The sequence below is a fragment of the Ovis canadensis genome, chromosome 4, assembly GCF_042477335.2.
Source record: "Ovis canadensis isolate MfBH-ARS-UI-01 breed Bighorn chromosome 4, ARS-UI_OviCan_v2, whole genome shotgun sequence".
Lineage (NCBI taxonomy): Eukaryota > Metazoa > Chordata > Mammalia > Artiodactyla > Bovidae > Ovis > Ovis canadensis.
Window position 1 is genome coordinate 84,197,958 of NC_091248.1, and position 14,739 is coordinate 84,212,696.

The 14,739-nt window shown below is 38.6% G+C and overlaps 1 protein-coding gene and 1 non-coding gene across 2 annotated transcripts in view; both read left to right on the forward strand.

Moving 5' to 3' along the window:
- SKAP2 (src kinase associated phosphoprotein 2) overlaps positions 1–14,739 on the forward strand; it is a 168,638-nt gene that overhangs the window by 146,239 nt on the left and 7,660 nt on the right. The window contains exon 11 of the mRNA XM_069588141.1: positions 4,270–4,382. Within this exon, the coding sequence (XP_069444242.1) occupies positions 4,270–4,382 (113 nt within the window). The remainder of the gene's footprint in view (positions 1–4,269; positions 4,383–14,739) is intronic.
- TRNAS-GGA (transfer RNA serine (anticodon GGA)) lies at positions 3,672–3,744 on the forward strand. Its single transcript has one exon. It is a non-coding gene; the product is annotated as a tRNA-Ser (tRNA).

Here is a 14,739-nt window from a genome sequence, read left to right on the forward strand (position 1 = left end):
AATGCAATAAGGAGATCTAGCTTTTCATGCAATAGCTGTAAAGCACTGCAATAATTCTTATCTTTAGTGACACGAAATTCTTTTCAAGCAACAGTTTTAATGCTTTTGCATAGCAGTGACCTTTGCTCTCCCCAGGCTGTCAAAGATGTAACACTAGAAGTTTGTTTGCTGTGCAGGGCAGTGAGTTGACAAGGGTATTACTATCTTGCTGAGCATCACATGATGTGAACTTCTAACCTTACTCAAGAATGTTATATATTTTTCACATTGACTGATTTTAGTAAAAAAAAAAATTCAGACTAATGTGAAATATGTACGCAAAAACAATTAATCTTATATTTCTTACAAGTTCTTTCATGCTTAAGCTTATAGAGCTTGCATATATTTGTATATAAATGAAAAAAAGATTCCATGAGATTTTTTTGAACTTTGTATAATATGCTTATTTTTCTAAAATAGTTTTTAAACCTTTAACACTACTCAAGAAGACATTCTTCATTATCTATCATTGTGCGTTTCATCTATTGTCATCATGTTTTTAAAATCTTTTCATTTTTGCAAAACTAAGTATCTTCAATATTTAGCTTATACTTTCATAACAGTTCTGTTTTTATTGTCCAGTGTTCTGTTTTTGCTAGTTTAACTTACAGGTGCAAGTACATTGTTTAAATCTTTCACAAGCTGGCTAGTTTAGAGTGTTATTTTCTTTCTTTACCTTCTTTTAACCATATATGCCTCTCAGGACAAAAAACATAAGGAGATGATTATTTTTGGTAATTTTGAAGATGTTGATCATGACGTGGATAGAATAGGAAAACTAATTTAGAATATAAAAATTAATATATGCAGTAAAAACAACTAAACAGATTTAAGTTGTATTCAGAAAGTAAGCTTATTGGTGGTTTATGACATTGTACTCCATTCCATTTTTTGTTGTTTGTAAAAAACACATCTCACATGGGTTATTTTTTCAGTGTATAAGTGGTGTTAACCTTTGTGAACCCACAATGCTTCCAAGGATATCAGTGTGCAGTTTTTTGTGTATGTTTAGCCACACTTAAAATTTAGAATAGTAGGCAGAAACCAACACAATGTTGTAAAGCAGTTACCCTCCAATTAAAAATAAATAAATTATAAAAAGAAAAAAAATGCACTAACAAGGAAATGAATAAAAATCTAGTACAGAAAAAAAAATTAGAAAAGCAAACCAGAGGAGCTTGCTGCTCTCTAAGGAGCAAGATAGTTCTTAATTTTTATGTCTAGAATTCATACTAAAAATTTTGACATTGCTTTCCTAAAGAGACTAAGGCTAATTAACATACACTGCCAGGTTTTCTCCCCAGTTGTGATTCTTCTACATCATAACTAATATTGCCTGCTGAAATAGAAAGAATAGTCAGTTGTGTGTACATGTAGCCATGTGACATAAACAACTTGCTATTCTTTAACAGAGCTCACATATGGGACACAGAAATGAGGTTGGTCTTTGGATAACATCATCATCAAGACGGCAGAAAGCAAAGTAGAAAATGCCTCTTGTTCCCAGGACTGCCAGAGCGCTGGCTCTGTTGCCTCTTCACAGCAGTGAGATTTAATGAAATGCCCACGATGCACATCTCGGGAGCAATGCATCTTGCTCACGGTGGGGGTCTCTCTTCCCCTCCTGCGCTCCTGTAACTCCCATTAGTGTTAATGGGGGTTTCACCAAGTGCATCGAGGGGAAGAAAGACCCCAAAGTGATAAGGATTATGTGTTAGAAATCACCATATACTCTTTTTTTCTCCTTCTCCCCTCGACCCCGCCTTTTGAAAATCTACTGAATGAAAAACTGTTCTGAGAGAATCTGAAAAAGGAAGGAGCGGGCAGCAGGCTGAACAGCTGAAGAACCCACTGGGATGCTCCAGCTAAGCCAGAACTTCTCTTGTTTTTAGCCCAAGTTTTCTTTCTTCAATCTTTTGGGGTTGAGCCTAAGGCTGAGCAGCATGGGGAACACACAGGAGCCTCCACAGGGGTAACCAGCTATTTAGATCCTTTTACCTCCTGGCCAGTGGCTGTCGGGGAGGGCCTCGCCTGTGAAATGATGTCATCCTCTCTTTGCTCTAATTCCTTGACTTTTAAACTGACACTGACGGACTGCACAGGGCGCAACATTTGACCCAGTTAGCAGTTGATTTAATCTGACTAGAATGTTTCAGCTTCTAAATCCCTATTTGTCTAAATAAGTGGTTTTTAAAGGAAATCAGTCACTTTATTATTAAGTAATTTTTTTCTAAAAAAATTTTGACAATGTTTGAAGTGATCTGTCCAGCCAGAGTGCCCTCTAGTGTCCATTCATAGAATTTCCTTAATACATGCTTTGAGGGGAAAAATGTAATAAGGGTGGCCACAGAGCATTCTTAGTTCTTGGTTGGATTCCCAGGCATGTGTATGCCCCTGCTGGCTTCAGTGATGAGTGCCCACATGCAAGAGCAAAGTCAATAAGGTGTCTGTCTCTCTGTCTCCCTCCTTCCTTCTCTCCCACCTTTCTTTTTCCCCTTTTTTTAATCCTTAGAAAACAAGGGGAAAAAAATTTTTTTTTTCTGGTTGTATATTCTGGTCCTTATTTATAATATAAATATAATGGAAAAGTAGTGTCTTACTTCCTAAATAAACTCTGTATTATTCAGATATTCTTTTGAGCTTAAAAAAAAGTTTCAGATACTAAAAAGAATTTTTTAATTTCTTAATTTATTTTAAAAAATATTTTAAATAAACCTGACTTTGTGTAAATCACAAACTATGTGTAATAAGATGAATGCCTCCATGACATGCTAATATGACCAACTGTGTTGGAATTGCCAAGCAGCCTGATATTTGAGAGCCATATAATAAAACTAAGATGACAACCCCGATCCACCATGCATCTCCACAGTTATCCCCTCAGAATTCAGAGATGACATTCCAGTGATGGAAGCTGTCAGCACGTGTATGTTCTGCCTGGTTAGTGAATACACGGACATCTTATTGATATTACTTGCATTCTTTTTGCATTAACTCATCAAAACTCAATTATCATGAAATTAAAAACAGGAAACAGTTCTCAGTGTAACAAAAGCAGCCAGTGTATTTAACTCTGCTCTGTTTCAGGCAACCCACATTGTATAAGTGACAAAGCATTTATTACCCAGTTTATTGTGGTATTACAGAATGGAGAGCGCTAAATAATCAATCAGTTAATGGTCTGTATGGCAGTTTGAGCACATCACATCCATTGTGCTTATGCTGTGAGAAGGATGAGCTGATAACTCCAGTGTATGTTGCATGTTTATTCAGAGTCTAATGTCCTAAACTAGGGCTGACAGAAATCTTGAAAAATGCACCTTCAACACTGGCAATTTCAAAGTTGCTAAAATATTTTGGAAATAACTTTGAGAGGCTTTGGGTACAAAAGTCCTCAAAAATAAGAGATGAAATTATCTATTAGATTACTTTCAGTTTATTCTCTTCCTTTAACTAGCTTTGCATTTTAAAAAACTTAAAAAATTTTTTTTGTTATCCTGTTTGTTTATATTTACATCTTATCTCCTTTATTATTATTACTCTTATGCTCAGTGCTTATTTCTGCAATTTCAGTACCAGTTCTGTCCAGTGCTTATTTCACAGCCTGTTTATCATATCTCATGCATAGGGCTTCCCCGGTGGCTCAGAGGTTAAAGCGTCTGCCTGGAATGCAGGAGACCCGGGTTCGATCCCTGGGTTGGGAAGATCCCCTGGAGAAGGCAATGGCACCCCACTCCAGTACTCTTGCCTGGAGAATCCCATGGAGGGAGGAGCCTGGTAGGCTACTAGTCCATGGGGTCCCAAAGAGTGGGGTCGCAAAGAGTCGGACACGACTGAGCGACTTAACTTTCACTTTCATGCATATTGCTTATTATGCAGGAAGACTGACTTACCTTCAAAACATGTTGCAGGTGAGCTTAGGTTTGTTATAGAAAATAAGTGGGAAGTAACTTAGGTGCTGGTTTGAAGAAACTTAACTGCAGTTGCAAGTTTTAGGTAAGACAAGAGAGGGAGAGAGGAAAAAAGACATTCAAAATAGATCTTTTTGAAAAGGGTCCTTAGATGAGAGCAAGAAGTAGGATTCTTGTGTGGATGTAATGAAGTGTTCTTTTAATGAGGACAGATTTTTTTTTTTAAGACCATTTTGGCCCTTTAATTACTATTGGTTCATTTAAAAATGAGGGCCCATTACAGGAAAACTAACTCTTGTTTTCTCTTTCTTTTTCCCAGGAGATAAAAGCACCGATTATGCTAATTTTTACCAGGGTTTGTGGGACTGCACAGGAGCTCTTTCTGATGAACTGTCATTTAAACGTGGTGATGTGATTTACATTCTTAGCAAGGTAAGCAGATACACCAGTATGACAACTGTAAAGGGTGAATACAAAGCTGGATTTTTATCCATTTGGATTGAGGACACTGGGGAAAAATGCCAACTGGAATTCTTCTAGATCCCTGTTAACAATTGGGAGTTCACCATAATTAATTATTTTGTCAAGTGAAATATAATCAAATTTTAAACACAATCAGATAACAGGATTCAACTTAACAGTGTGTTTACCTATCACTTCAGCCTTTGGCTCCCATCCACATACTGCCTTCTCCAGAAACAATATACTTATGTGAAAGTTAACATTGTAAGGTATTAGGTTATTTATTATGTTTTTCTTTCCTCTTCCTTTTTATTCTTCTGTGTGCTTATTCTGATTTTGTCTGCCATTCACTACTGGAAACACTGTGTTTATAGAACAAGTTTTTCATCTTTATGTAAATACATCGGGTGTTCCGACAATTTAAAAGTAATACTCTTCTATTCAGACAGGTGTAGGTAATTTTTTAAGTTTAGCATAATTGTATTTGTAAACATAATAGCAAAGTGTATTGCTATGAACTCATCCTCATGTATTAAAAAAATTGTTTCTGCCTCTTAAGATACTAGATTATTCAAAATCTTTCTGTCCTTAGATCTATCTAAAAGTCGAGGTTCTTAATTGATTACACTTCTAAAGACATCTGTGAGTTCCTTTAGTTTTCATATTTTAACCTTGCCTGCTATAATATAGGGATTAAAAATATCTCCCTCAGTCTGCTTCATGATGCCACTTTAGAAACAAACAATATATAGAAACTATTTAAATATAGGTAGAGAAACATTACATAAATTTTAAGTTTAGAAGTTTAGTGTTCTTTGTTGATTCAGTTCAGTTCAGTCGCTCAGTCCTGTCTGACTCTTTGCCACCCCAGGAACCACAGCACGCCAGGCCTCCCTGTCCATCACCAACTCCCGGAGTTTACCCAAACCCATGTCCATTAAGTCAGTGATGCCATCCAACCATCTCATCCTCTGTTGTCCCCTTCTCCTCCTGCCCTCAATCTTTCCCAGCATCAGGGTCTTTTCAAATGAGTCAACTCTTCGCATCAGGTGGCCAAAGTATTGGAGTTTCAGCTTCAACATCAGTCCCTATTAGAGAAATATTTTTTACCTTTCGGCAAGGTAGTATGGCTTATTAAATACAGAAGAGAATTTGGAAATAAGATCACTTATTGAATTTAAACACTAGTTGACAGGTGTGTAAAATCATACACAGAGAATCATAGAACGTTTGAGTGAGAGACCTTTGGGCTTGTGTCTATCCTCGGTTTCACAGATAAGTGAACTTGCGTCAAGGAAATGCCAGAGCCAGTCCTTTAACCAGGCATCTTGACTCCCAGACCAGGGATTTCTGCTCTTGTATTTTTTCTAGTGCTTTTATCAATCTTCCTACCTTTTCCCCTCTCTTCTCCCCCACTCCCCTTCTTTCCTTACTTGTATTTAATTTGTAACCATCATAAAGTACCTAAAATATGCAAGGGCCCATTCTAGGCACCAGGAATTCAAAAGAAATGAGATATAAAAATTAATAGATTACTGGATGGAGAAGGCAATGGCACCCCACTCCAGTACTCTTGCCTGGAAAATCCCATGGACGAAGGAGCCTGGTAGGCTGCAGTCCACGGGGTCGCTAAGAGTTGACACGACTGAGCGACTTCACTTTCACTTTTCACTTTCACGCATTGGAGAAGGAAATGGCAACCCACTCCAGTGTTCTTGCCTGGAGAATCCCAGGGACAGGGGAGCCTGGTGGGCTTAGCAGTAGCAGCAGCAGCAGAATACTGGATGAAAATAGTAAGTAAATACAGTCAGCTGTGATCATTGCTAGCTCAGGTGCTCAAGTAAGACCTGTTCCTTATTTCTCACAGTCCTCTGCTCACTAGTGTGTAAGTTTTTTGTTTTTTTTAGAAGGATGCTTTCAGTTCTTGGAAGCTATAAACAGTCATGTCACAACCGTTGGATTAAGCCTACTACAGAGCATTCAATAGTCCTGTGTTAAAATCACAGCTTTTTGAGTCAGTTACTTAATATAGAAAGCAAACTGATTAGTTTCAGTTCTTGACAAGAAACTTTCTTAGAATCATTCCTCAAATTTACTTAGCTCACAGTTTCTTTCACCAGTTTAGCTGCATAAAATTCAATTGTGTGTAAAATTGCATATAAAATTAAAAGGTTGATTAGCTTCCACTTGGAATTTCAGACTATAGGGATAAATGGCATGCAGCCATTATATTTGTGTGGTAAGATATGAAACTTACAAAGCCCATGTGGGTTTGTTCTTGAAGTTTTCTTTATGAACCAAATTGTCTTTGTTGCTGAAAGCCTCCGAGTACCAGCCCCTGGGACAAGCTGTGAAGCAAGCAGTGCCCCCGTAGGCTTCTCTTATTTCTGCCATTGCCTCAGAAAATCATTTTCTGTGAATGTGAAATTGAAAGTACAGTTATGGGTGTGTATCATATATGTAGGATTTGGGGGGAAGTCATTCCTTTTCTCCCAAACCTGTTCTGTGGAGATGGTAATTTTAGGTAGTGTTAGTGGTGATGAGCCTGCCTGCCAATGCAGGAGACATAAGAGACGCAGTTTCCACCCCTAGGTTGGGAAGACTCCCCTGGAGGAGGACACAGCAACCCACTCCAGTATTCTTGCCTGGAGAATCCTGTGGATGGAGGAGCCTGGTGGGCTACAGTCCATAGGGTCGCACAGAGTTGGACACGACTGAAGCGGCTTAGCACACACACGCGTGCACGTCGTAAAGCTAAGTTAAGTGGTTACAGTCCCGCTCATAAGAATATTGTTGTTGTTCAGTCGTCAGTTGTGTCCCCATGGACTGCAGCACTCCAGGCTTCCCTGTCCTTCACTATCTCCTGGAGTTTGCTCAGACTCATGCATAGGGAGAATATTCTCCCATCTAAAATTTCTAAATGCTGTTATTTAGGCTGACCAAAAATACTTCCTTTATCAACCTTTCACACAGTTTAAAGTTCCATTGTCAGCATTTCCTGAGATGCCTTCTGGAGGTGGGCAATTTTTCTGGAACTCATTTTGTTTTTTGAAAGAAGAGACAAGACTTTGTTAGCTAGCACATTGTCACCATTGGCTGGATGAGTAAATACCCGTATTTACCCAGCTGTGGACCTAGTAGAATCAACCAGGTTGGTCTTAGTGAGGGTGAAAGAAAGGACACTTAGTTTTCTCTCAGTGGAATTTGAACACATTCAGGGCTATTAATGAGCATCTTAGCTATTTGTTGTCAGGTTGCTTTGAGGTTCAGGATATATTTGTGAAGAGTTTTACTTCCCCATTTGGCTTTGGGTGAGTTCAGATAGGAACCTCTGGTGATTCTCTAATTTTATATTTGCTTTGTCTTCCAATTTTTATCAAAATTTTGGCAAACGTAGACCATAATTTAATATCATAAATTTATTTAATATGTGAATGATGACAGCAGTTTGAGTGCTGAGTATCATTATAAATTCAGATCTCAAGGTCCTTAGTAGAGAGAAAGTATTGCTCAAAAGGACTTGTTTCTCGATCAAGGTGGAGCAGATGCTATGTATTAATAGTTTTTTTTAAAGTACAGTAGATAATACAAATCACTAGCATTAATATATTCCTAGAAGATGTTTAATCTTTCTCAGAGTTATATTTAGATTTCGTGGTGGTGAAATAAATTTTACTATTTAAATTTATTTTTTACACCATCTAGTGGCTCAGAATGAGTGGTGCAGGTAATTGCAGCTAATGTGCACAAGCAAAATGATGTCATAAATCCAACTTTAAATCTAGCTATGGGTTATTACTTTCCTATCTCATGTCAATAAAGTGTAAGCATTAATCATGAAAATTCTTTTCATCATTCTGAATTAAATGTAAAAATTGTATACTTAAGGAATGCATTTTAAGGAGTCTAACAATATTTATAGAGCCATAAAAAATGTGTACTTAGTTAAAAAAATTAGTTCCATGACTTGCCTAATAAAAAATATCATTTAAAAGATTTCAAAGAAATACAAGTTGCTTTCTGTAATTAACTGATCTATAGTTTGCAGTATATAATTATCATTGATTTGACTTACCTCCTGGAAGATTGTCAGTTCTGAAAACAGTCTTTTAAAAAAGGCACACAAGAAAAGATTCATTCTTTTCAATATAAATAGGCAAATCACGAAATAAAATGGCACGTACTATAATAAAGAGTATTTTAATTTTTTAAATATAATGACAAAACAATTAAGCTAGTTTGACAATCAGGCTTGCTTTATTAAAATTCTCTAATATAGTTTGATTTTAAAATTCAGCCTTTTCAGGTTTGTTTTTTTTTCCTGTTACTGCAAGGAAGCCTCGATGGGATATCTGCTGTGGGTGATTTATTTATTTCAAGCCTCTTTTGAGAGTTATACAAATCTTAGCTTTCTTTCTTTTTTTCTTCTGGTGAAAATCAAATGTTACAATAAAGAAGGAAGAGAAGGCAGATACTCTGCCCTTCCCCCTTCCCTTTTTAACATTTTCCAATTAGTAGCTGTCACATGACCCCTGGCTGAGCCAGCCCTCCTTCAAAGTGTCTGGCATTTTCTTAGTTTTAACCTTTGAACCTCACTAATAATAAATTCAAATACTGCTTGCCTAAAAACACAAGACTGTAACTTATTGCTTACAATTCTTTTCATTGTAAGAATTCTGCTGTGTTTTTTTTTAATGTATTAAAGCATTTTATATACTTCAGTAGTTCAATGGAGATTTTGAAATCTTTTTCCCTCCTCCCTAAAGTGAAAGATATTTATAGGGATGAATGAAAGTGAAATATGTAATTTTTATGAGATGGTTAGGTAGCATGACCAACTCAATGGACATGAACTTGAGCAAACTCTGAGAGACAGTGGAGGACAAGGAGCCTGGCGTGTGCTCTAGTCCATGGGGTCGCAAAGAGTAGGACACGGCTTAGTGAATGAACAACAGTGATAACTGCCTTGTTAGTGAAGTTATTCTGAAACACAAAGCCTAGTTTCAGATTTATTAGATGGGGAAAATAATATAAGAGGTTGAAAATCTTTTTATTTTTTTATTATTTTTAAGAATCAGTTTGTTTAAAATTGTGCTAAATTCTTCTACTGGTTTGCATTTCAATTTTGTTATCACCTTAAATAGACATAATATCATAATTAATAGTTTTATCCTAAAACTGTATTTATATATAAAGTTTTATAATTTTGATAGCAGGATCCAGGTTACATAGCTGTAGGCATATTCCATAGCCCTGCATACCTCTTGGGTTATGTTATTATACTTGCTGTTCTGGATTTACATTGCTATTTAGTTTATCTTTCAATCTGTACTCACCAGTAAATTGCTAACCACATTCCTAGTCTTACTTTTAAGGCAATAAATTATTTTTGGAGACTTAATGACAGAAGAGCTATGCTTCAGCAGGAAAGAGGCATGCTGCTTTGTCTGCTATTAACAGAAAAATAAAGAGAGTTAAGAATCCTGGAATATTTCATCTTGTTTACGACATGTGTGACTCGAGCGTTCTGAGACATTTTTTAATAAGTCAAACACCGGAAATGTAGGTTGTCAGTGTTCACTAATATACAGTAAAAGGGCGTTTTTTAGTGTGTATTGTTTAGAGTTTCAGGCATTGCCTACCTTTGTATCTATGACTTTTTCCAGTGATTGGTGAATTGTAACTGTCACTGATCATTTGCTTTGCATTGTGAAAATGTGAAGATTCTGTTACTAGGGCTATTTTGGCTTTAGATGCACCAGAAAAATAAATAAAAGGAAAGTCTTGCTGAGCTCTACTGGCAGAGGGAAATGCAGAGTTACTTTTTGGCATTCTTAGTTTTTTCCTTTGTGACTGTCTGACCCGGTGTGCCACAAATAGCAAACTCCTGCAGAAGAGTAACTAGGGCGTCTCAGTATAGGATATCCGTGGTGACACTGAGCTACTTCCCCAAACGTTATCTGTTGAAGAGTAACTCGGACATCTCAATATAGGATATATGTGGTGATATTGAGCTAGCCCCCCAAATGTTATCGTGTCTTACAGTCTTTGGGGAAGGAGAAGAAGTATTTGTACATGTTGCTGGTTGTTTGGATCTGATGGTATTTCGTGTCTGTGCTGTCCGTCTGGACATCTTGTGGACTGGGGTACCATGCTGTCTCATGGGCAGGCCCAGCTCTCCCTACTGGTGATCAGCAGTGTATGGAAACACACTACGTCAGATGTTCTCATTCCACTCCTGGGGCTCCTCTTGTTACCCACTTGCAAAAACCATACTCTAGTACTTCCTGATGTTCTCTTATCCTTCATTCCAGGAAAATGTTGACAGATGAAAGGGGAAGGTGCCTACAGGAGGCAGGCCATCAGGCCCCAGTAGTGGTTTGAGGGGTAAAGGAGAAACCAGAGGGCTATGTCAGAGAGGCAGAGTACCCAGAGATGGCAGTGGAGGGGCTGTATTGGTTTAATTCTGCATGGAATAAGCAAAGGCTTTTCAGGAACAAAACAGAACAACAGTAAAGCAAAGTACCATGTTGTTAATTGAAAGAAAAAAAAATGGAAAAATCCATGATTTGTTATACACGTCTGCTCTCCACACACAAAAAAATCAAGAGCCCGCTCAGTGTCTGTATGGCACACTCTTACTCTTTGAGATGTCTCCCACCTGACCCCTTTAAAGGTCAGATTCCCTTTGGAACAGCCCATAGTGATCAGGTTGCCTTATGTGTGCTGTGCTTAGTCGTGTCCGACTCTTTGCAACCCCATCAACTATAGCCCACCAGTCTCCTCTGTCCATGAGGGTTCTCCAGGCAAGAATACTGCAGTGGATTGCCATGCCCTCCTCTGAGGGGATCTTCCCAAACCAGGGATAGAACCCAGGTCTCCTGCATTGCTTCTTTACCGTCTGAGCCACCAGGGAAGCCTAGGTTGCTTAGAGCATGCTCCAAAATGCTGGTTTTTGTTGTCCTGGTATTTTGCTTTACCAGTTAGTGGGAAGGCAGAGGGAGGGGATAAAAAAATACTTACTGCATACCTCCAGTACCCTGTTTTAGGCACTCAACATGTTTTCACTTCTCTGATTCCTATGATAACCTTGTGAAGGGTAACGTATTATAATTTTGTACATGAGAAAACTGATGCTCAGTAAGCTTATTATGTAGATCACCCGAGGATACCAGCTAGGGAGTACCTTCTCCTGGAATCAATGCAGATCTGACGCTGAAGGCTTCTCTCTTTCCATTTTGCTCCACCTAAGTAAGTAGGTGGCCTCATAGGGGCCACCTCATGCGAAGAGTTGACTCATTGGAAAAGACTCTGATGCTGGGAGGGATTGGGGGCAGAAGGAAAAGGGGACAACAGAGGATGAGATGGCTGGATGGCATCACCGACTTGATGGACATGAGTTTGAGTGAATTCTGGGAGATGGTGATGGACAGGGAGGCCTGGCGTGCTGCGGTTCATGGAGTCGCAAAGAGTCGGACACAACTGAGCAACTGAACTGAACTGAACTGAAGTAAGTGGGCCATGACCGGGATTATTCATTTCCTTCTCCCAACTCATTGAGGTTGATACTGTGTCTTAAGTATTTTTGAGTCCTAATATTTAACATCATGACAGATAGATGTTTATTATATGTTTATGAAAATACAGTTAAAATAGGAAATAATCCTGAACTTCTTGAAAGAATTTAGAATCATAGAAATAGGGGAACCTTAGTGCTAACTTTATAGATCTTGAGGCTCCACATAATTGGAGGAAAATAAATAAAAGACGAATGGAAAAAAGACTGCCTCTGTGGAAGTCTTAAAAGACAATGGAGTTTCTGCACTTGAACTTCCTGAGCTTCTTGGCAGTCAGACTGGAAAGGGGAAAGACAAGGAGCTAATGTTAATCGTAAAGGAGGATGCTTGGCTTTTCCCAGCACTGGCTACTTAAAAATATCAGCTGAATTTCTAGAATCTTCACTGATTATCTGACTACAACAACTTTATGTAATAAGAATGACAGTGTCAGATATTACCCTCAACCAAAAAAATTTATAGTAAATATAATATAACAAGAGATTCCGTAGAGGTAATTCTGTGAAGGGCTTCGCAGGTGACTCAGTGATAAAGAATCCGTGTGCCAGTGTAGGAGATATGAGTTCGGTCCCTAGGTTGGTGAGATCCCTTGGAGAAGGAAACAGCAACCCATTTCAGTATTGTTGCCTGGGAAATCCCATGGACAGAGGAGCCTGGGGAGCTACAGTTCATGAGGTTGCAAAAGAGTCGGACATGACTTAGCAACAACAACAACAAAAAAAAAAGTTCTGTGAGGGTCCAAGTGTATAATAAAGAGATAGTAATTTATGTTAAGTATCTAACTGAATTATTATGGAGTCTCAAAAGTGATATATATGTGAAAAAATTCTTCCCTTAAAGAACTTGGAGATTGCCTAGGGTCACATACCTGGTTAGTAACAAGCTGGAGACTGGATCTTCTGAAAAAATAATCACAAGAAAAAGAAACAGAAAAGACAGCAGACTTTCCCTCAGATGTGCCACACTGTTTCTGCCTTTTAGGCTTCTGTCAGTACTTATAGTAAATTCAACTGAAGCTATTTCTTCAAACTGTGGTCCCAGTTCTGCAGGGAAATAGGTATCTTTCTTTCTGCAAGTGAAGTTTAGGCTCTTTAAACAAGATATCCTATACAGCACATTGGAAAATGTGATAGGCAACAGCCAGCCATAAGTAGAAACAACAAACTTCATACTATGAAGCTAAACATACTTCAGAACAAATATTTGTTTCAGTTCAGTTCAGTCGCTCAGTCTTGTCCAACTCTTTGCGACCCCATGAATACCAACCAGCACACCAGGCCTCCCTGTCCATCACCAACTCCTGGAGTTCACCCAAACTCATCTGCATCGAGTTGGTGACGCCATCCAGCCGTCTCATCCTCTGTCGTCCCCTTCTCCTCCTGCCCCCAATCTCTCCCAGCATCAGGGTCTTTTCCAATGAGTCAGCTCTTCATATGAGGTGGCCAAAGTATTGGAGTCTCAGCCTCAGCATCAGTCCTTCCAGTGAACATCCAGCACTGGTCTGCTTTAGGATGGACTGGTTGGATCTCCTTGCAGTACAAGGGACTCTCAAGAGTCTTCAACACCACAGTTCAAAACCATCAATTCTTCAGCACTCAGCTTTCTTCACAGCCCAACTCTCACATCCATACATGACCACTGGAAAAACCACAGCCTTGATTAGATGGACCTTTGTTGGCAAAGTAATATCTCTGCTTTTTAATATGCTGTCTAGATTGGTCATAACTTTCCTTCCAAGGAGCAAGTGTCTTTTAATTTCATCATCACTAAAATTCTTCAAGTATGTCCCATGTACACAAAGAAATGATTCTCCTATTGGAAATGACACATCTTAAGAAAACATGTAGGACAGTCAACTGGTGTGTCATCCAAAATGAAGAGAAAGCATGTTTCATCATGCAGTAAATATTTATTGAACATCATTTACACATCCTGGAGTGTAGGGCACACAGACCAAGTGTAAAACATTGCCATGATCTCAGTGAGTTTGTACGTTTTAGTTGGAGGGACAAAGCTAAAGTACATAAACTCCACTGAGGAATAAATACTCAGCTTGAAATGGGGGATATAAGTATGGATTAGATAATTCAAAGAAAAATTGATGAAATCTGGATAACCTGAGTCAGGCTTTAGTCACTAGATAGATTTTGGATGAGGGAGGGGAGACGTCGCCTGGGAAGGGAGCAACACATCCAGAGGCGGGACTGAGTACAGCGTGGAAGGTTAGGCTTCAGGACCAGAGCGATGAGAGGAGGATGTGGCTACATCCACATCCACACCCTTTCATCCCACAGAGTAGGAAGAAAGCAAGCTGAGGGGTTTGTAGTTAATGCATTGGACGGGGCAGTGGTTAGTATACATTCTTGAGCAGCCAAGTAAGCTGACAAAAGCAATTTCTAGGAAGAACAGAGAAGCAGAGTTGACAACACAGTAATCCAGGGTAAGGTGATGAAGGTCTGATCTAGAACAGTTAACAGAGTCGTGTATTGTTGGTGTATACACTGAGTGCCAAGGCCACCTGCTGCTGAGTGTGATTTGCCTTTTCTTTGCCTAAAATATCTACAAATCATCAGTCTGCATGTCAGTTTTTACTTTATCGTATTGTAAATGTTGACTGGGTAGAAATTTGAATTAAATGTGTCTTGACTCTGGAACATAAACTAAAATTGATCACAGAAATTAAGTCCTTACTATCACCTTTCTTGCTTGTCTTCTATCTCTCTTGCTTTAAAAATGGATTTGCAGTGCCT